At 37.2% G+C, this 19167-nt stretch overlaps 5 protein-coding genes across 8 annotated transcripts; 1 reads left to right on the forward strand and 4 right to left on the reverse strand.

The window, feature by feature from the left end:
• Window positions 1-583: 583 nt before the first annotated feature.
• LOC122410501 (odorant receptor 22c-like) lies at window positions 584-2548 on the reverse strand. 2 transcript variants are annotated; one of them, XM_043418678.1, is made up of 3 exons: window positions 2390-2548; window positions 1436-2213; window positions 584-1232 (listed from the first exon to the last, which is right to left on the reverse strand). In XM_043418678.1, the coding sequence occupies exons 1-3, from the start codon at window positions 2546-2548 to the stop codon at window positions 892-894; spliced, it is 1278 nt and encodes a 425-aa protein (XP_043274613.1). In that variant the 3' UTR covers window positions 584-891. The 2 variants fall into 2 exon arrangements, with proteins under 2 accessions (XP_043274613.1, XP_043274614.1); XM_043418679.1 differs by having other exon boundaries at window positions 2420-2542.
• A 2340-nt stretch (window positions 2549-4888) lies between these two features.
• Window positions 4889-6027, reverse strand: LOC122410824 (uncharacterized). The gene is made up of 2 exons (XM_043419264.1): window positions 5869-6027; window positions 4889-5692 (listed from the first exon to the last, which is right to left on the reverse strand). The coding sequence occupies exons 1-2, from the start codon at window positions 6025-6027 to the stop codon at window positions 4889-4891; spliced, it is 963 nt and encodes a 320-aa protein (XP_043275199.1).
• Window positions 6028-7722: 1695 nt separating this feature from the next.
• LOC122410827 (odorant receptor 45b-like) lies at window positions 7723-9232 on the reverse strand. The gene is made up of 3 exons (XM_043419267.1): window positions 9074-9232; window positions 8154-8934; window positions 7723-8063 (listed from the first exon to the last, which is right to left on the reverse strand). The coding sequence occupies exons 1-3, from the start codon at window positions 9230-9232 to the stop codon at window positions 7723-7725; spliced, it is 1281 nt and encodes a 426-aa protein (XP_043275202.1).
• A 2748-nt stretch (window positions 9233-11980) lies between these two features.
• Window positions 11981-16899, forward strand: Agpat1 (1-Acylglycerol-3-phosphate O-acyltransferase 1). 3 transcript variants are annotated; one of them, XM_043420447.1, is made up of 5 exons: window positions 12519-12629; window positions 12756-12790; window positions 12941-13256; window positions 14038-14203; window positions 14301-16899. In XM_043420447.1, the coding sequence occupies exons 1-5, from the start codon at window positions 12621-12623 to the stop codon at window positions 14465-14467; spliced, it is 693 nt and encodes a 230-aa protein (XP_043276382.1). In that variant the 5' UTR covers window positions 12519-12620; the 3' UTR covers window positions 14468-16899. The 3 variants fall into 3 exon arrangements, with proteins under 3 accessions (XP_043276380.1, XP_043276382.1, XP_043276381.1); XM_043420446.1 differs by having other exon boundaries at window positions 12554-12629; window positions 12933-13256; XM_043420445.1 differs by lacking the exon at window positions 12756-12790 and having other exon boundaries at window positions 11981-12527.
• A 29-nt stretch (window positions 16900-16928) lies between these two features.
• LOC122411557 (calcyclin-binding protein) lies at window positions 16929-18961 on the reverse strand. The gene is made up of 2 exons (XM_043420448.1): window positions 18748-18961; window positions 16929-18277 (listed from the first exon to the last, which is right to left on the reverse strand). The coding sequence occupies exons 1-2, from the start codon at window positions 18763-18765 to the stop codon at window positions 17606-17608; spliced, it is 690 nt and encodes a 229-aa protein (XP_043276383.1). The 5' UTR covers window positions 18766-18961; the 3' UTR covers window positions 16929-17605.
• Between the last annotated feature and the right edge of the window lie 206 nt (window positions 18962-19167).

The raw sequence follows: 19167 nt of genomic DNA on the forward strand, positions 1-19167 counted from the left end.
GAATCCTTTTGTGCATTATTTTCTAGACATTGAACAAAGAACGAACAACCATTATTCTCGTCGTTTGACGTTTTAGTGCAATGAACATTTGGAATTAAATGAAATTAAACGAAAAAAGGAGCTTTTTTACATTGAATAACCAAGTTTAAAAATCTCGAGAACGCGTAACTGCTTTTTCAGGCTCACGTCAATGGAACCTCCGACATTTTAGCAAAAATTGTGTCGACAATCGTAGACCGACGTTCGCCTGGCGGGTGAGTTTTACTGAGCAATATTTCTAGCACAATTTCAACAATTTTTCATTGCAACTTGTTACCATACTGTATTCATAAAAACTTATTCACTCAATTATTTTGATGATTGCAACAATAAGATGTTTCTCTCTAAGTCGGCGGGTCATAAAACGATAACGATCGACACCAATTTCTTGTAATTTGTTATGTATTTACTGACAGTAAATTATCCGACAAGTCTCCAAAAACAGTTTTTGCAAATTGCAATGCATACAACCGAAACGAACTTCATCAATTTTTGAAGAACAAATCCCCATACAGGTGTTTTGTATTTATACTTAAATCTCAGGCTTTGCGATGAGGATCTCAGCCTTATCAAGAGACGCGGTAGCGGCTCGATGCCAAGTATTAAAAGAAAAAACTGCAGGGCAAAAGAAAAGCCAGCGCGAGCCCTGCCGCTACGCTTATATATACGCGAATATGCCGGTTTTATGACGTCACAGAATTTCAAAATATATACTTTATTCAGAAATAATGTAACTCGAGTAAGTCTCGGACAAGCAGACGACAGACACGACTGTCAGTGTACCTGCCAGCATCCTGAAGTATCTTGATAAATCTGAAGAAAAATCGTTGAAAATAAAAAAAAGCAAGATTATTATTCGTCAAACATTAGTTTCAGGACAGAAAAATACGAGCCCATTGCTTTGAAAATATTTTTAAAATTGTCCAAATTCATGCTAACAACTTTTCCTGCGGTGAGATTGAACGAGCGATTGCTTCTGCACATAATAAACATCAAATCTTTGACGAATGGCGGCGATAAATTGTACCAATGACTGCAATAAATTGCGTAACAAATTTTTTCAATTTGGCTCGTTAAATAATCTCCGGTATAGCTGTACAAAAATAATTGTAGACTGAGAACGTAGATCGATGATAACGCTAAGATCGCACTTGCACCGTTTCCTGTCTTGATGCCTATTATTAGCTGAACACCTGGAACGAAATTCCTTCATTACTTGCGACGAATTACCAATGAACTGAATTTTTTTGAAAGAGAAAGGGCACGGAAATTAATGAAAACCAAAATTTAAAGAATCATTGGTTTTTGATTGATTACTCAATGAGTCAACCAATATTACAAAAAAAAATAAAAAAAAAATTAAAAGAAAATCATCAATAAAAATAAAGCTGTATACCCAAGAGGCTCATAATGAAAGCATTGGCTGAGAGTTGAGCGAGTGTGAGAACATTAAAACTGTCTTCAACGTTGTTGGAAAGTTTCATCAAATGATTGTGTCTTTTCACGAATACGCGGATTTGTTCGTGAGAGGTTCGAAAGTCAGAATCCTGACCGAAATTTTCAAACTTCATGTTGAGTAATTCGAACTGTCCACAGACGTGCATACAGGTCGAAAAAAAGTAGACGTCAGTGCCAACGTTACCAGCACACGAAGCCATGAATTGAATTATTTGGGTGATATAAATGAAGGCATAAAATATTGGAGAGACATCGTGAATGAAACATCCAGTTCCCATTGGAAAAATTTGTGGTAAATTCTTGTCTTTAGGTTCGTAATGATCTAATGAAAAGTCAGAATGATTCTGATAGCTTCTAGCATTCAAATTTTCAGAACGGTCTTTGAGACTTTTCGGCAATTCTGCGAGAAATGGCAAAGTCGCCCATGCCATTGGAACGATTGTCAGAACTGCTGATGCCATTTGATATATAAATACGAATCTTCCAGTTCGAGCATGTTGTCTCATTATTTCTCTGGAGCTCGATTCTTCGATCATCGACCAGTCGTCAACCGCTGATTTTATCACCAGCTCCATTTTGCTTCTATTTATTTGCAATATCATGATCTTGAGCAACCCAACTATCAAACATGCCACCAGAGCCACAACATTTACCATTTCGTCCTTGATCACGCAGTCCGCGATTATCTCACGGATTAGATTTATGATCATCGATATCTACGTTAAACGAAAAATCAATCAGAATTGAGAAAAGCTATTTAAAATCCGTGTAAATAATAGAAACTTGATAACCCATTGTTTCGAAACTTTCGATTGAAAACTGTCAAATAACACGAAATAAATACTAAATAAAATCAAAGAAATGGAAGTGCTTCTGCGCTGAGATTTCGTACTTCCAAAACTGCCACGACGAAGAGTCGTACTTTTGAAAACGTGTCTTGATAACCGATCGGCCAAATGCCGAGAGTTTGTTCCAACATTCTACAGAGTCCAAGCTCGTACACGGTGTCGGCATTCCAAAGGCTTGCCTTTGCTGATCCTTTACTTGCCATGGTCACGAATGAACTGTTGTTTTTCACCCTTTAGTATTACAATGTGCATGCGCGTACAGTCCCCATCGTACTTTCTGAACTTACGTTTTTTATTCATGGACAAATTGATGGACAGGTGCAGCAAATTGCGAAATAATGCATTTGACAAAAGGGAAGTTGAGGCTCCGAGGGAAGAAAACATTTTTCTTTCTCTCCAGCAGGCTGCATATTAAATTTCCTATTCGAAGTTCCGCACAATCGGTATTCACTCTCAAATAACCTTAGGTATGACTATGAGTTCGTTGCTCAATTCCGAGGGTAGAAATAAGAAAAGTGTTGCCAAACGACTGTGGAACGTTCAAACGTAACGTACTCTTCGAAATGCAACCAAATTATTCTCTTTTTTGCAGTGTTTCTAGTCTTTTTGAATCCTTTTGCACATTGTTTCATTGATATTTAACAAAGATCAAGCAACCATTTATCATCGTTCGACGTTATAGTGCAGTCAACGGAACCTCTGGCATTTTAGCAAAAACTGTGTCGACAATCGTAAACTGACGTTTGCTCGGCAGGTAAGTCTCATACTGAGCCATATTTTTAATACAATTTTAACAATTTTGATGATTCAGTAAATGACCGGGAGAACGCATTCCAACGTTCCTAACATGGTTCAACCCCTCCGGTCGACTATTGTTCGAATGCATTGCAACTCCTTATCATATTATACCCGGAGAGAATGAAACGGTAATATTTAGCGTGAAATTTACTGTAAAATTAACCGGATATATTTGACTGTGGGGACAAGTCAACGAAAAATATTTATTCCAGTAACGCACTGTAAAATTTTCAATATTTTGTGGAATTTCAAGTTTTATAATAGTAAATATTGCAGATAGTGAAATTTACGGTACGTATGTACTAAAATTTACAAAACGTTTAGTGAATTTTATGGTGCATCACGGTAAAATGTCTTTGCCCCAATGTACGTATCAATCACTCGCCGCATCCTGGCATAAACATTCGTACGGAAATTTTAACAGTGCAGCGCAGTAAAATTCACCTTGACGCTCATATGTAATAATTCGAAATACATCTTGAAATAATCTTCAAAATTACGGTACCTTTAATCGGACATTTCTTTTAGACATACTTTTGTAGACATACTCCAGTAAAAGTTCCCACTTTGAACAATGAATATTACTTAATTTATAGGAAAATTCAATTTTTTCCCCATCATAATATCATGGATTGCAGCTCGTCACCGCACTAACGTTACTGCACGGTATTTTTTCAAATTTAATTATCTCCGTATATCCATAAAAGCTCATTCACTTATTTCTCTGCTCAATTATTCCGATTATTGCAACGAAATAAACCTTTAATTAAATTCGCGCTCCTCCTCTCTAAGTTTGCGCTGGGAGAACTTTGGAACTTTTGGGTCCTAAAACGATATAACAACCAGCACCAATTTCCTGTAGTTTGTTATGTATTTTCTAACAAACTTTGTAGATTCTTGAAGAAAAAACCCGAAAAAAAGTAATCTTTTGATCTACACTCAAATTTTAAGCTTCGCATTGAACCCAAACGGTGTGACCACCAAAATTTACTTTATTCATAGATAATGTAACTCGAGTGAGTCCCGTGCAAGCAGACGACAGACACGACTGTCAATGGACCTGCGCCAATGTCTCGAGACTTTTTCGAGTTTCTTCGTACATGTGAAGAAAAATCGTTGCAAATGGAAAAGAGCAAGATTATTATTCGTCAAAGATTAGTTTCAGAACAGAAAAGTACGAGCCCATTGCTTTGAAAATATTTTTAAAATTGTCCAAATTCATGCTAACGACTTTCCCCGCTGTAAGATTGAACGTGCGATTGCTTCTGCACATAATAAATGTCAAATCTTTGACCAATGCCGGCGATAAATCGTACCAACGGCTGCAATAAGCTGCGTAACGAATTTTCTCAATTTGGCTCGTTAAATAATCTCCGGCATAACTGTACAAAAATAATTGTAGACTGAGAACGTAGATCGACATTAAAGCTAAGATCGCACTCGCACCGTTTCCTGTCTTGAGGGTTATTATTAGTTGAACACCTGAAACAAAATTGCTTCGTTACTTCTGACGAATTATCAACGAACCGACATTTTTTTCTCGGACGAAAATAAATGCGAACTAATACTTAAATGACCATTGGTTTTTGGTTGAATACGCAATGAGTACAACAATTTTACAAATAAAAACCATAGAATCTCATTCAAGGAAAGTAAAATAATTTTTTTTTTTTTTGGCTTTTAGACGTGTTATTCGCTATGTTAGATAAGAAATTGGAGGTGATGCTTGTGAAAAGAAAAGTAAATTATAAATAAAGATAGAGCTGTATACCCAAGAGGCTCATAATAAAAGCATTGGCTGAGAGTTGAGCGAGTATGAGAATATTGAAACTGTCTTCAAAAATATTGGAAAGTTCTATCAGATGGTTGTGTCTCTTTACGAATGCACGGACTTGTTCGTGACAGGTACGAGAGTCAGAGTCGTGGCCGAAATTTTCAAACTTTATTTTGAGTAACTCGAGCTGTCCACAAACGTGCATACAAATCGAAAAAAAGTAGACGTCGGTGCCAATGTTACCAGCACTCGTTATAATGAGTTGAATGACTTGATAGATAAAAATGAGAGCGTAAGATATCGAAGAGATATCGTTAACGAAACAGCCAGTCCCCATTGGGAGACTCCGCGGTAAATTAATTTCCTTAGCTTCATGGAGATGCGATAAAAGATCAGAATTATTGTGAAAAGAGGTGGCACTCGAGTTCTCAAAATGATCTCCGAGACTTTCCGGCAATTCTGCGAGAAATGGCAAAGCCGCCCATGCCATTAGAACGATTGTCAGAACTGCTGATGCCATTTGATATATAAATACGAATCTTCCAGTTCGAGCATGTTGTTTCATTATTTCTCTGGAGCTCGATTCTTCGATCATCGACCAGTCGTCAACCGCTGATTTTATCACGAGTTCCATTTTTCTTCTATTTATTTGCAGTATCATGATTTTGAGCAAGGCAACTATCGAACATGCCACCAGAGCCACAAAATTTACCATTTCGTCCACGATCACGCAGTCCGCGATTATCTCACGGATTAGATTTATGATCATCGATATCTACGTTAAACGAAAAATCAATCAGAATTGAGAAAAGCTATTTAAAATCCGTGTAAATAATAGGAACTTGATAACCCATTGTTTCGAAACTTTCGATTGGAAACTGTCAAATAACACGAAATAAATACTAAATAAAATCAAAGAAATGGAAGTGCTTCTGCGCTGAGATTTCGTACTTCCAAAACTGCCACGACGAAGAGTCGTAATTTTGAAAACGTGTCTTGATAACCGATCGGCCAAATGCCGAGAGTTTGTTCCAACATTCTACAGAGTCCAAGTTCGTACACGGTGTCGGCATTCCAAAGGCTTGCCTTTGCTGATCCTTTACTTGCCATGGTCACGAATGAACTGTTGTTTTTCACCCTTTAGTATTACAATGTGCATGCGCGTACAGTCCCCATCGTACTTTCTGAACTTACGTTTTTTATTCATGGACAAATTGATGGACAGGTGCAGCAAATTGCGAAATAATGCATTTGACAAAAGGGAAGTTGAGGCTCCGAGGGAAGAAAACATTTTTCTTTCTCTCCAGCAGGCTGCATATTAAATTTCCTATTCGAAGTTCCGCACGATCGGTATTCACTCTGAAATAACCTTCGGTACGACTATGAGTTCGGTGCTCAATTCCGTAGCTAGAAAAGCAAACATCTGTGGAGCCTCGAAACGTAACCTACCATTAGAAATACAAAGAAATTCTTCGATTCTTCTGTTATTATTTTTCTAAAAGTTCAATTATAATCTCCATCATTCCATAGATATTTAACAAACTTTCACCATTGAACGCCGTTTAAAGTTTTAGTGTGATGAAAATTAAGTATCAACCGAAGCAAAGAAGAAGCTTTGCCACGTATTTTTTCTCCCGAATATCGAACTGTTGAAGTTGTCAAACGATACGAACTGACATTCGCCAGGTAAGTTTCTTGATGAGCAATATTTTTAACATAATTCCAACCATCCTGACGAATTACAATATTCTACGATACCAATTTTTTCGTTGTTCCCCAAAACTCTTTCGTTGCATAAAATTAACAAAGTTATTGTGAAAAAAAAACCATTCGCATGTTCCTGACAAGTTTTGCTTTCTCAATTTTTTATTGAGTTGGTGCTCGAGTATTCAGTTCGTGAATACAACTCGATGCCAACGGACCTGATGTCCTGGCATTCGAGAGGAGACATCGCGCAATGTAAACGGCTGTAAACGACTATGAATAGAAAATTTTTCTTTTCATTTTGGCTTTTTTATTCGATTGAATTTCGAAGTTAAAGATCTGCAATAACGATTTATAATAATAATCAGAAATCCAGATTCATTTAGAACCTTGCTTTTTATTTGAAATGTAAGAATTACAATGAAAAAATTCAACGCAGAGAGGAGCAAGGTTAAATTAAAATAAATGTTGCAAAAGTTTTGGGTCGAGACACCGGACTCGGGGTTTGATAAGGTCGTAAAAATGAAGCCACCACTCGAAACTTTCTCCGATCCATTAGTCGGAGAGCCAGCATTAAACAATGGAAAAGCGTTCACGTGAACTCTACAATTTTCTTATTCCGAAGCTTCAGAAAAAGGTCGTCCCTTTTGAGCCCTTTACGAAAGAGGCCTCACGTTTGTCGATAAAGTTGTTTGATATTTTGTGTCGCAAGGAAATAGAGCAATTTTCTTGAAAATTGTCCCAATGCACCGGAGCACAGGAGAATTTATTCCGAATCGATTTTTGGAGGGGAAAAAGTTTTTGGATAACCGGAGAAACGAGTTTCTACGTTTTTTTTGCATGATCGATTGTATCGGCAGTTAAAAAAAAAATTTGTTTGGAAAATCACCATTGAAAATCACCGAATTTCAGTACTTTATTTTTCACACCGACAAACTATTATTTTCTTACGCTACTTACCCCAAACAATGCATTTTAAAAAGTTCGTTTCGTCGTCACAATTCACAAAAAAAACAACATTCGAGCAGCGACGCTTCTCCCATCTCCAATCCAATTATGATGCAGAGAAACGCGTCGTTGAATAACGAAAAGTTAACGTCGTTAGACGTCAAACATAATTTTCAGGACAGAAAAGTACGAGGCCATGGTTTTGAAAATATTTTTAAAATTGTCCATATTCATGCAAACGACTTTGCCCGCTGTCAGATTGAAAGTGCGATTACTTCTGCACATAACGAACATCAGATCTTTGACGATCGTCGGGGATAAATCGTACCAAGGACCGCAGTAAGCAGCGAAACGAATTTTTTCAATTTGGCTCATCAAATAATCCCCGGCGTAACTGTACAAAAACAATTGCAGGCTGAGAATGTAGAAAGATATTAAAGCTAAAATCGCAGTTGTACCGTCCCCTGTCTCTATGCTCATTATAAGTTGAATTCCTGAAACAAAATTCACCTCTTACTTTGTACGAATTGTCAATAAAGCAAGGAGCGTTTTGGAGAGTCATTGATGGAAATAGAGCTGCGTACCCAAGAGGCTCATAATGAGCGCATTGGTCAAGAGCTGAGCGAGTATGAGGAGGTTGAAACTGTCTTCAAAGTTGTTGGAAAGCTCCATGAGATGATTGTGTCTCCTCACGAGTGCGCGTACCTGCTCATGGCAGACACAGAAGTCAGGAATTTCGCCGAAATTTTCAAATCTCATTTTGAGTAACTCGAACTGTCCACAAACGTGCATGCTGATAGAAAAAAAGTAGATGTCCGTGCCAACGTTACCGGCACACGTAGAAAAAAGTTGAATCGTTTGAAGGGTGTAAAAAAGGGCGTAAAATATTAAGGGAATATCGTAAGTGAAGCAGCTAGTCCCCATTGGGAGGCTCCACGGCAAAACTATATCTTTTTCTTCGTGCAGCAGAGGCGACGAAAAATTAGAGTAATTGTGAAAGCTTGCGGCGCTGGAACGTTCGAAACGATTTTCAGGGCTCTTGAGCGTTGCTACGAAAGGTCCAAACGACGGCCACACTATGAGGACGCATGACAAGAAACCTGATACCGATTGAAATATGAAAACGAATCTTCCAGTTCGAGCATATTTTCTCATCGTTTCTCTCGTGCTCGAATCTTCGATCGTCGACCAGTCGTCGACTGCTGATTTAATTAGCAGCTCCATTTTCGTTCGATTAATTCGCAGTACCCCAACCTTGAGCAACGCCATTATCGCATATGCGGCAAGAGCCAAAAAATTTAGCATTTCGTCGACGATCACGCAGCCCGTCAAAATCTCACGAAGCAGATTCATCGCCATCGATATCTAATTAAATACAAAAATTACTTACAAACTTTCAAAGTATCGCGGAACGCAGGCACAGAATATTTCAAAATGCGCTTCGATTTAAAAAAATATTCAATCAAATGGAGCAAATAAAAGTGCTCCCCGTGCGATTCCGTACTTCCAAAAATGCCACGATGGAAAGCCGTACTTTTGAGAAAATATCTTGACAACTGGTCGGCCAAATGCCAAGAGTATGTTCCAACGCTCTACAGAGTCCGAGCTCGTATACGGTGTCGGAATTCCAAAGGCTTACTTTTGCTGAAGCTCTACTTGCCATGGTCGCGAATGAACTGTTGTTTTTCCCCCTTCGGTATTACAATGTGCATGCGCGCACAGTCCCACCATACTTCCTGGAGCTACGTTTTTTATTCATCAGTAAATTGATAGGCGCGAGTACAGTTATTTGCGAAAACAACCCATTTGACAAGAAGAAGAAGAAAGTCGAACTTCTGAGGCAACAAATTCTGCACTTTCTCTCTAACAGCATATGTTTACTGAAATTTCTATTCAGGCTTTTGTACGATCGGTATATACGCTCCTAAACATCATCGAGAACTATATGCTAAGGGTTAAATGCTTGATTTCGTAGCCAGATGTAGGAACAAAAGTTGAGCAACGTCTGCGGAGCACAATTGTAACAAATTACCTAGTGAAAATTGTTCTTTTCCTTGTCATTTTTTCATCGATCGTCGTCTGCAGTTTGCAGCACATTTTGCAATGACGTGGCAATGACACAGGAAACAGCTCCGTATTCCAAGTTCGGGTTCTTTCGATCCGAACGATCGGAACATTCCTAGCAAATTCTATTAGAAAAAAAAAAATTTCTCCCTGCAAATTATCCCTCAAATAACCTCCAAATTTTACTTGCCTTCGATCGCCTTAAATCGGATTTATTTTACTGCGAGTACGGCACGATTACGATATCTTTGGCGCCTTTATTTGACCCTAGCTTATTTTGATATTTCGCCCAAAATGAGATTTTTTTCAAGAGTGACAAAAATCGAAATTCGACGTTTAACGGGGTCAAACAGGGGGTTGGAAGTCGAAGCCTTACTCCCTGGCACGATTTCTGGTTTGATAGAAGTCTGTCAGAGGGCTACGGACGGAGCGCTCTCGCGTCAGCGGAGCACCGCCCGTACGACAATAAAGCTCCCAACCTTTCCTTCATCCTCCTCCTTATTCCTACCAAAATTGTATCAAACAAAGAAATAATGGAGCATATACTATTCCTCGATATCGAGAAGATTGCTTTTTTCGCAGTACGCTTTAGCGAAGCTATGCCCGATCGCGTAGCGAAAAAACAATTCGGACGAAAGTATCCGTTCCTGAAGGTCGAGTTCGAGGCAAGCTCTTTGGGTTGCAAGATGGGGAAATTGGAAGGCTTTACCCGCTCCCAGCAAACCACCTCCCGGATATCGGAACGTTTCGAAGCATTATTATGTTTTTGGTTCCCAATTTTGACCATACAGTGTCCATATTCGATTGAGAATGGGACTTTTTCGCAGGGTAAAATAAAAATCGAAAATGCGGTTTTAAAGGATGGAAGAGGAGGAGAAGGGTGTTAAAATTTGGCTGCAAATATATTTGAACATCATTTTTTGTTGTATCTTTTATTTTTCTCTTTGAAAAAATTCCTTAAAAAATTAGGATAGACTTCCGAAAAACTGTTACCTTCGATTGGCTTCAAATTTTGCAGAGACCTTCTTTTTGACGATATAAGAGACCCTGTAAAAGGAATTTTGGCGCAACGCAATATTTTTTGAGATATTGAATTTTGAAAATCGGTAATTTGCTCAATCATGTACGTGGGTTTGGTCCACAAAAAGTGCTCCACACGCGAGTGTGGAGCCCTTTTCATGTGTATACGGAATCGTTGGATGGAGCTGGAGCACCTTCGATGTGTGTGCGATATCGTTGAGTGGGTTTGGAGCACTTTCAATGTGTGCATGTGTGTGTGCGTGTCGAATCGTTGGGTGGGTTGTTTGGAGCACCTTCGATGTGTGTGCGATGTCAAGAAAGCGAACGACGAACTACGACAAAACAAGGTTAAACGCAGGACAAATTAAATGTACGTGGGAAAATCAAAAAAGTACATTTTTTTCTTCTTCGAAGCGCTGTAAATCCGAAACTAAGGCTCAAAATGAAAAAAGTTATTCTTCTTTTTCATATTTTTTTGACCCATTTTTCATAACCAAACATTTTTCTAACCATCAAAAGCAGGCGCCAAAGATACCGTAATCTCCCCTAGGAGATGCAGCGGTCGATACAATAGCGTCGCACTTATCCTCGAAGCAGTTTGAAAATGATGTGAGAGCGCATAAAAACCGTATAGGAAAAAAATGATTCGCGAGCGAGTTAGAAAAATCGCAACGATATTATAGTTTTGTGAAGAATTACCGAAACATTCCGAATTCCCCTAACAAACAATCTTGTATCATATAATATATGAAACACAAAAGTTTCTAACAAAGGTGGATTTTGTGACCAGTTTTTTGTGGTCGAAATTGAGCAAGTCGCTTTTGTATAAAAGTAGACCAGTTATTCGTGGTCAGAGTCGAAATTCTCGAGTTTCCACAACGATTTCTTGGTCGGAACGATCGATGTGAATGCCCAATATGTCCAGCTTGGTCCAACCACAAATGACTGGTCAACTTTTGTACGAAAACGACCAGAAAGCTGGTCACAAATCCGCTGGTGGTTTTTTAAAAAATGGCAGCGCGCCGAACTACCTTTACCTTGAGCGTAACGATGATTGAAACAATTTGAAAAGAAACGACGCCAATAATCAATATATCGAAAGGTAAAACTCTAACTTTGGGGGTGTGCAATTTTCGAGGTCAAAACAGTCGCAGTCGCTGTTGATTTGGATGAAAAAAAGGTACCGGGATGATAGCAACCTTTTTTCCTGCAGCGGCTCCGGCGCTTATCAATGGAACATACGCATACGCAACGCACTACGAACATAAAGCTTGCACCATCGCGATGATGATTATTACATTACGTACATATAACGTTAGTTGAGTCTCTAGGGTCTCTAGATATTGGAGGCGCTGACAAAGCGTCAACCCCAATTTGGTGTATAGGAATACAAAACTGAAGGCACTGAAGGCGATGGGTTTTAAGCCGTCATAAAGCCTCGAGCGGGGGGAAAACGCACAAGTTTCGTTGAATTTCTTTCGCGGCCACCGGGTTACGAGTCTGTATCGAGGGTGATTGGCATTGCGTTAAATTATACGCAGTATTTTTTCGTTTTTTTCGCTCTGCGTAAGTGTCTCTCTAATACTGCGCAAAATTGACGAACTGTGAGCGCAACCCTTGGCAACAAAAGAAGTTTTTGACAAGACAGTGTAACGAATAAGAAAACTAAAAAAACCAAGAAACGAAAAAATGGCACCGTCGTGCTTCGAAGTGATACTCGTTGGCTTTATTCTCGTTCTACCGTTTTTGTACGAGACGAGTCGTACGTTCAGATATTACTTCAAGTTTTTAATGTACTATGGCATTGTTATGGCGAACGCGATCCTCGTGATTCCTATAATGATGTTCCGGCCGGGGAACGTCAAAAATCTCCTGTTAGTAAGATAAGAAAGTTAGAAAAAAAACAATTTGCTGATTCGAAATCTCGCTTCGATGAATACCTCTTGGAATGTTGTTCGCAAAGTTGCATGAAAGCTGTAAGAATTTCTTCTAGATATGAGCTCTACAGCACGTGAATAGTGATTATTAGTGTTTGAAATCTGTTCAATTTTTTTTGCGTATTTTCTACTTTGTATTTTTGTGTTTGTTCTTATCCTCCATAGGCGTATTTCTTTTTCGTCCATCTCTTTACCCCAAGGTATGAAGAACTTTTTTTTTTCCTTTGCTTTACACGTATCTTTCGGCAGAACATTTATATTGCAATGTATTTTGACTCTGGCGCTACAAATGCTGTAGAGCAAAGTAAAAATTTTGTAGCTGTATTTTTTTCATAAAATAAGGGTTTCAGGCTTGCGTCCTCCATCTGTCATCACGTGAGTACGCTTCTTGGCTTACGATGGGAGTTGAGAGGAAGAGAACATTTGGAGAAGGAACAAGCTTGCATCGTCGTCGCCAATCATCAAAGTTCTCTGGATATTTTAGGAATGTTCGATATTTGGCCTGTCATGGACAAATGTACTGTAGTCGCCAAGAAAGAAATTTTCTACGCTTGGCCTTTCGGTCTTGCTGCTTGGCTGTGCGGCCTCATTTTCATTGATAGAATGAATTCTGAAAAAGCTCGGACAGTCATTAATTTGGCTACCGATAGTATCAAAGAGAAGAAGGTAAATTTTAGCAACAACCGATTATGACAATTTCCATACATTTTTACATTCAAGTTTCCCATATTTAGACTTGGTTTACATTTTTTCAACACCTTTACTATATTTTTTACTTAGTAGATATCAAATATTTCAACCAGCTTCGTATTTGGAATTACTTTACAATTTTTGTTTAAGAAACAACATTTAATTCTAGAATATTAGGCCCTGAAGTATACTCTGGCTCTAACAAAACTTCTATGGGCTAAATGAGTGTATACTTCAGGAATAGATAAAATAACACAATGTCTGTTATGTGCCTGATCATAAATTAACATTTCCTTTGCCGTAAAGTATCATGTTCAAGAAGTTGAGTACAATTTTGTAACACAAATCAATGGATCATTGCTAAACCAAAGAAAATGGCATATGTAGTAATCAAATTAACTTAGCCTAATAGTTGCAAATCTTAGTTTATAATCAAAAACTAATTTTTTTTTATCACTTTATATGAGCTTGCAATGCCCAAGTATATTCAAGGGTTTTTGAGTGTTTGAAGATAGAAAAATTAAGAATAAATTTATTAATTTCCTTGGATATGAGTAGTATGTCCAAGGAGAAATGTTCATTCTGAAGATATAAACTACATTTTTCATAGGAGCAAGGTATGCCAATAGGTGAACCAACTGAAGAAAAGAAAAATTGTTTCATCGTGTCTTTAGTAAACCCAGACAGTACAGAGCATAAAAAGTATTTATTAACACCAGTGTTTCAAATCCACATTTCCTTTACCATTTTATTTTAGATTAAGCTCTGGATCTTTCCGGAGGGGACAAGGCACAACACCGGTCAAATTCATCCATTCAAAAAAGGTGCCTTTCACGTTGCCATCAATTCCCAGCTTCCGATATTACCAGTTGTCTTCTCATCTTATTACTTCTTGTCGAAAAAAGAGAAGAGATTCGATGCCGGTAAATTAGAATGTTTGACGAATGCAGATAGATAATGAAAACGATTTTCCATGATTTCATTTTAATATTTTTTTTCTCCTCATTTGCATAATTCCAGGCCGCGTTGTGATCACAACTCTCCCACCAATCTCGACGAAGGGCCTGAGCACGGATGACATTGCAGAACTCATGGATAAAACGAGAAACGCGATGATCGACGTATTCCAAACGACAAGCCGAGAGGTACAATCGTCGCTCGCTTCCTCCAAGCACCACGTACAATAATAATAATTTCGTAAACATACGAATCTCACTTTTACGACGAAATTTTTCACATATTAATTCTAGTCACAGGGATTTTTCGAATCTGCAGTTCAACCTTACTTTTTCCTCAAACCGAACGAACCGATTGTCTATTTAAAGGACAAAATATTTGCGCGAATTGATTTTTGGTTCCTGAGAAAACGGGAGCTGGATCAACGAAACGACTCTTACTGAACGAACAAAATATTTATTCAAAGAATGTTGTTTCTTTGCTCGTGCATGTTTGACCATTTCGTACTTTAGGTCATAGTTACTTTGAAATTTTATCCATTAAGCGACAGTTTTCAATTTCGACTCATTGTGCTAAGTCTGAAGTCTCACTCAAACGTACACCATTTTAAAAAAACACTTTGTACAACTGTTGCATGCTTTTTAGACAACTAGCAAAGCATCGTTCATTCAAACTTTCGATAAGCATTTTTTGGCGTCTTTTTTTTATCGTACAATCGTACTATCTTTGTACCAAAATTAACTACATACCAGTAAACATTTTAGGTTACTCTTATTTTATTTAGACACTGTTTCGACCAATCAATTCTCATTGTTATAACCCTTTACGTATTAGTTAGTTGCTAAATTGTAATTACCGTTTTAAGTGACGATCTCAAACGTGGGCCAGTGTATCAGGGACAGATGCAGCACTCGATAATATTATTGCGGATCAAATTTCTAATACAAGATAAAATAACAATCATCCTCGATGATTCCCGATATCAAAAAACGGTGGAGGAAAAATAATGTAAATACATTTTTTCACTGTGACCATCACAAAACTCCTCTTATGAGTTTTACCCTTTTATCGTCTGACACATGTTCACATGGAAGAAAATCTTCCACGTCCTAAAATACTTTGATTAATACTCTGGCTAGAAACGTTTACCAAAAAATGCCCTCTCCAGTCAGCAGATTAATCTGTTTGTGCCAGTTACAATTTGACCTAGATATTAGTTATATATTTTAAGGTACTAATATGCGTCGTGAAAAGTCTTCTGCCGACGAAATTCAACGAAAGAGATTAAGGGCGTTCTGGATGAAGGACATGAACTTTTTTTCCACATCGCCCAGTCACGCGAACAAAAAATTATGTTTTGACGATAATTTAGTCAATTTTTGGAACGTACTATTTTTATTTTTTTCTCAAAAATATCACATTCATCGATTTTTATAAACCTAATGAGTATGAAGGAAAATATTTTCGAACATGTCTCTAATTCAAAATCTACTTTATGGACAAAATAATCGTTCAAGAATATCATTTATCGCAATATTGTCGACATTAAATGATTGAAAGAATACAGAACGAAAGTTTATACAGAACTACTGAATTTATCTGAAAAAAAGGAGAAACACTCGGATAAAAATTCAGAAAGGGACATGATTGAAATAAAATTTTGAAATCATTTATATTGCTTGCAATTGGAATGAGCTTCGATGAAGAAAGATCGGAAGTGTTTAAGCGATTTTCTAGTGCGCAATTTAGTATTGTTTTAGAATTACAGTGATTAACGTTTTTGCGTTAACGAGTATTGTTTCTGATATAATATCAGTTTTTCAAGATTGAAAAAGAAGGAAACCATAAAATTTGCTTAAGCAAGGCTCGTTCTCAATTTCTTCCTTCTCAGTATTAATCGATCGATTCTTCCTTTCATCTTTCACGCTGTCGAATTATTTTTATTTGTTTTTTCGTGTTTTCATTAGATTGAGCTGATGTCTAAAAACTGACATTCCAATTGTTATTATAAAGGGCAATGAAGTAGAAGTCGACGAGTGCGCACGATCGACGATATCGACAGTCTTATTATCTCCAATACTCGTAAAATACCATGAACGCCTGTTTAGTAAATAATTATCCAATTGCCTGTAAATAATTTATTGAATGACAATGTTTTCCAAAGCAGCCGTCGCTGATGAAAGTTCGATGAAGAATCATCGATTACCGCTTGCTCTTACAGTCATTATTTTTATTGTGAAAATCTCCCATTATAATCTGCAAGTCGATCGCCCGATAATTTGCAAGTATTTGACGAATGGGGGTGTATTAGGCTGTGATTCTGGCTACTTGGCGTTATTTCAGCGGGTGTAGATGAAACGTAAAAAATAATGATACAACGTACACGTGAACATTGAATGTAAACAGTCTTAATGATGGTGCAAGTTTTACACTGGTCACAGTGCTTATTAAAGATTAATTCATAAAAGGAAATTGCAACATTTCACTTTCGCATTGAGACTGTAATTAAAAAAGAAAAAAAAGAACCATGTCATCGCTTAAGAAAGTTTTGTAAATTACGTATTATCACAACGGATTTAAGATCAATGGGTGTGTAAAACAAGCTGAAAGTTATTGTAACAAGCGATGGAAAATTAATAAAAAAAAAAAAAAAAAAAAAAAATCGAGGAGAAAAGAATAAGACGTGGCGGCTATGTACAAGAACTCCGGTTTTATTGACCTTATTCTACGAATACATATCATACCGTCCGAGTATAGTTGGATTTGTGAGTACATTTGCTTTATAATTGAAAACGAAAATATTTTTTCAAATAGTATGCACCTGTTGACCACCATGATCCACATTTGAATAAATTTCAAGTCGTGAGCTTTCTCAATAATTTCATCGATTTTAATATTTCAAGCTGGCTAGCTTCTAATCAATAAATCAAATCTCAAATACAGCCTGCATCGCTAGTATTCAGTGATAATTTTTTTCATAACTTCTGGATCCGTTAATAAATTGAAAATATTACATTTTTTTTATCGTCAAGACTATATTTCGCAGTTGGAATGTGTATCGGAATTGTGAGCAATATTCAAAAATTATTCATTGAATTTTAACAGAATTTTATCATTACGGAAATGTAGGCTCGTTCAAGATTCATAGAATGCACGACATCACTGAAATTTATATGCCTTAGCAATGGCTAACAGAACAAAATAAAAAATCAGATCTATCCACTAAAAAATATGGACAGAATAGACGAATTTCGTTGCACTTTAACAATATTGACATACGCATGACCCAAATGTATCTTTTTAGTACAGGCCTATTTCAATTCAAAGACCAAAACTCTTAAAATCGTATATATTTTTTTCTCATGAACTTACACTGGGTTAAAATCAGGAAGAGTATTTGATTTTTTTTCTTGGCTTTCCGTCCATGCTTTGGCTATTATTTTTTTCATTTTATCATCACCATCCTGGTACATTTTCTTCATCAAATTCATGAGACTATCTTCGGGGTCTTGTCCCTTTTCAAAGTCAGTTGGTGGGGCAGATTTTGCTTCTTTTATTCTTTTCTCCACACCAGTCACATATGACCAATTTTTATTGGGAATCTTCTTGGCCAGAAAAACAACGATCGAATCCGTCTTTACTTTGATATAACTCTTGCTCACATCTATATCTTCACAGAGGTTGTTTATTGGCATGTGGTAATTACGATTTTCCAAACCCATGGCCCATAGGTCGAGGGATTTTTCGGTGAATTTACATGTTACAGCGCCTTCCGGTAGTGATTGTACATTTTTTACTTCAACATAAATCTTCACGAACTTATCTGACTGATCCCAACCATAGTTGTTAAGTTTAACTTCATAACATTTAGATGACGAATCAGATGAGACAACTGACGATTTAGAATCTTGTGTATGAGACTCTGAGAATTTTGACAACTCCGTTTGCAACTTTCTCACTTCTATTCCAAGCAAGTCTTTGGATCTTTGACGTTGCGCTTGTCCCAACAGAGTATTCAACTCTTCGATATCCATTTTAAGCTGTGAACATGTAAAATTTCAACAATGCGCTTGATTTGTAAATATTTTTACACAGTATTTTACTCTGTGTGAAAAAATATAAGTTCAGTAATAATGCTGATAAGCTATGAGATGATTTCGTGGTATACTTGTTTGTCATATATTTGTGTCAGAGATGAAAGTCTTTGAGGGACGTCTGCTTATTCCGTTTTTCCATATAAAGCATGAAAATATTAAAAAAGTATAAACTTCAAAGCTACGTCTATCAGAATGATGCCAAGAACAGTTTTACATTGCTAACATTGCTTTTTGAACAAAGAACGAATATATCGAGTTATCTAATTTCAATATTTCTGGTTGAAAAAATTTCTTTATTACAATCATTCAAAGAAATTGCGATAATGAAAAAATGTGAAGTGGCAATATTACTATATGAAATATTGGAAAGGAAAGATAGGTTATAATCGTAAAATGAACGTTTAACAACTCACCTCTTGAGCGCGCGACATTTTGCAATAACTTTTTGAGGATGTCTCAGCGAGAGTTTGGCTTAACGCTTGATACGTAGGACGATTTTTTTTTAAATTCGTCAAAACCCTGCTAACAACTCACTGCGTGTTTAACAAAATACTGAACTGAGAGTGCATTAGCCGTGTGATTCAGCGGGTGCTTCTGTGAGCGTACCGGACGAAACGAAGCCACGAAACGTCTAGAAAATTTTGGTCGATTCATAAAAACGCGCATCGGTTTGGACGCGCGGGAAACGCGCAATTGTAAAATCAAATCATCACGTGCCTATACTTATCACTTATGTGCTCGACCGCGTGCTCTTAATAGTTGCTCAAAACGATTTCTTTTTGCAAGAGAACTAAGTAATGCAAAAGCCATAAACTTTTCAGAATTTGATAAGA

Source organism: Venturia canescens, chromosome 5, assembly GCF_019457755.1.
Source record: "Venturia canescens isolate UGA chromosome 5, ASM1945775v1, whole genome shotgun sequence".
Taxonomy (NCBI): domain Eukaryota; kingdom Metazoa; phylum Arthropoda; class Insecta; order Hymenoptera; family Ichneumonidae; genus Venturia; species Venturia canescens.

Excerpts from the sequence above, each read along its gene's own strand:
- LOC122410501 (XM_043418678.1), bottom strand. The coding sequence starts at position 2,548 with ATGGCAAGTAAAGGATCAGCAAAGGCAAGCCTTTGGAATGCCGACACC. Across the intron at positions 2,214-2,389 it reads TCGTCGTGGCAGTTTTGGAA|ATATCGATGATCATAAATCT; the intron begins GTACGAAATCTC and ends CGTTTAACGTAG. Across the intron at positions 1,233-1,435 it reads TTTCATTATGAGCCTCTTGG|GTGTTCAGCTAATAATAGGC; the intron begins GTATACAGCTTT and ends ATTTCGTTCCAG.
- LOC122410824 (XM_043419264.1), bottom strand. The coding sequence starts at position 6,027 with ATGGCAAGTAAAGGATCAGCAAAGGCAAGCCTTTGGAATGCCGACACC. Across the intron at positions 5,693-5,868 it reads TCGTCGTGGCAGTTTTGGAA|ATATCGATGATCATAAATCT; the intron begins GTACGAAATCTC and ends CGTTTAACGTAG.
- LOC122410827 (XM_043419267.1), bottom strand. The coding sequence starts at position 9,232 with ATGGCAAGTAGAGCTTCAGCAAAAGTAAGCCTTTGGAATTCCGACACC. Across the intron at positions 8,935-9,073 it reads CCATCGTGGCATTTTTGGAA|ATATCGATGGCGATGAATCT; the intron begins GTACGGAATCGC and ends GTATTTAATTAG. Across the intron at positions 8,064-8,153 it reads GCTCATTATGAGCCTCTTGG|GAATTCAACTTATAATGAGC; the intron begins GTACGCAGCTCT and ends ATTTTGTTTCAG.
- Agpat1 (XM_043420445.1), top strand. The coding sequence starts at position 12,343 with ATGGCACCGTCGTGCTTCGAAGTGATACTCGTTGGCTTTATTCTCGTT. Across the intron at positions 12,528-12,940 it reads GGGAACGTCAAAAATCTCCT|GCTTGCGTCCTCCATCTGTC; the intron begins GTTAGTAAGATA and ends TAAGGGTTTCAG. Across the intron at positions 14,204-14,300 it reads AGAGAAGAGATTCGATGCCG|GCCGCGTTGTGATCACAACT; the intron begins GTAAATTAGAAT and ends GCATAATTCCAG.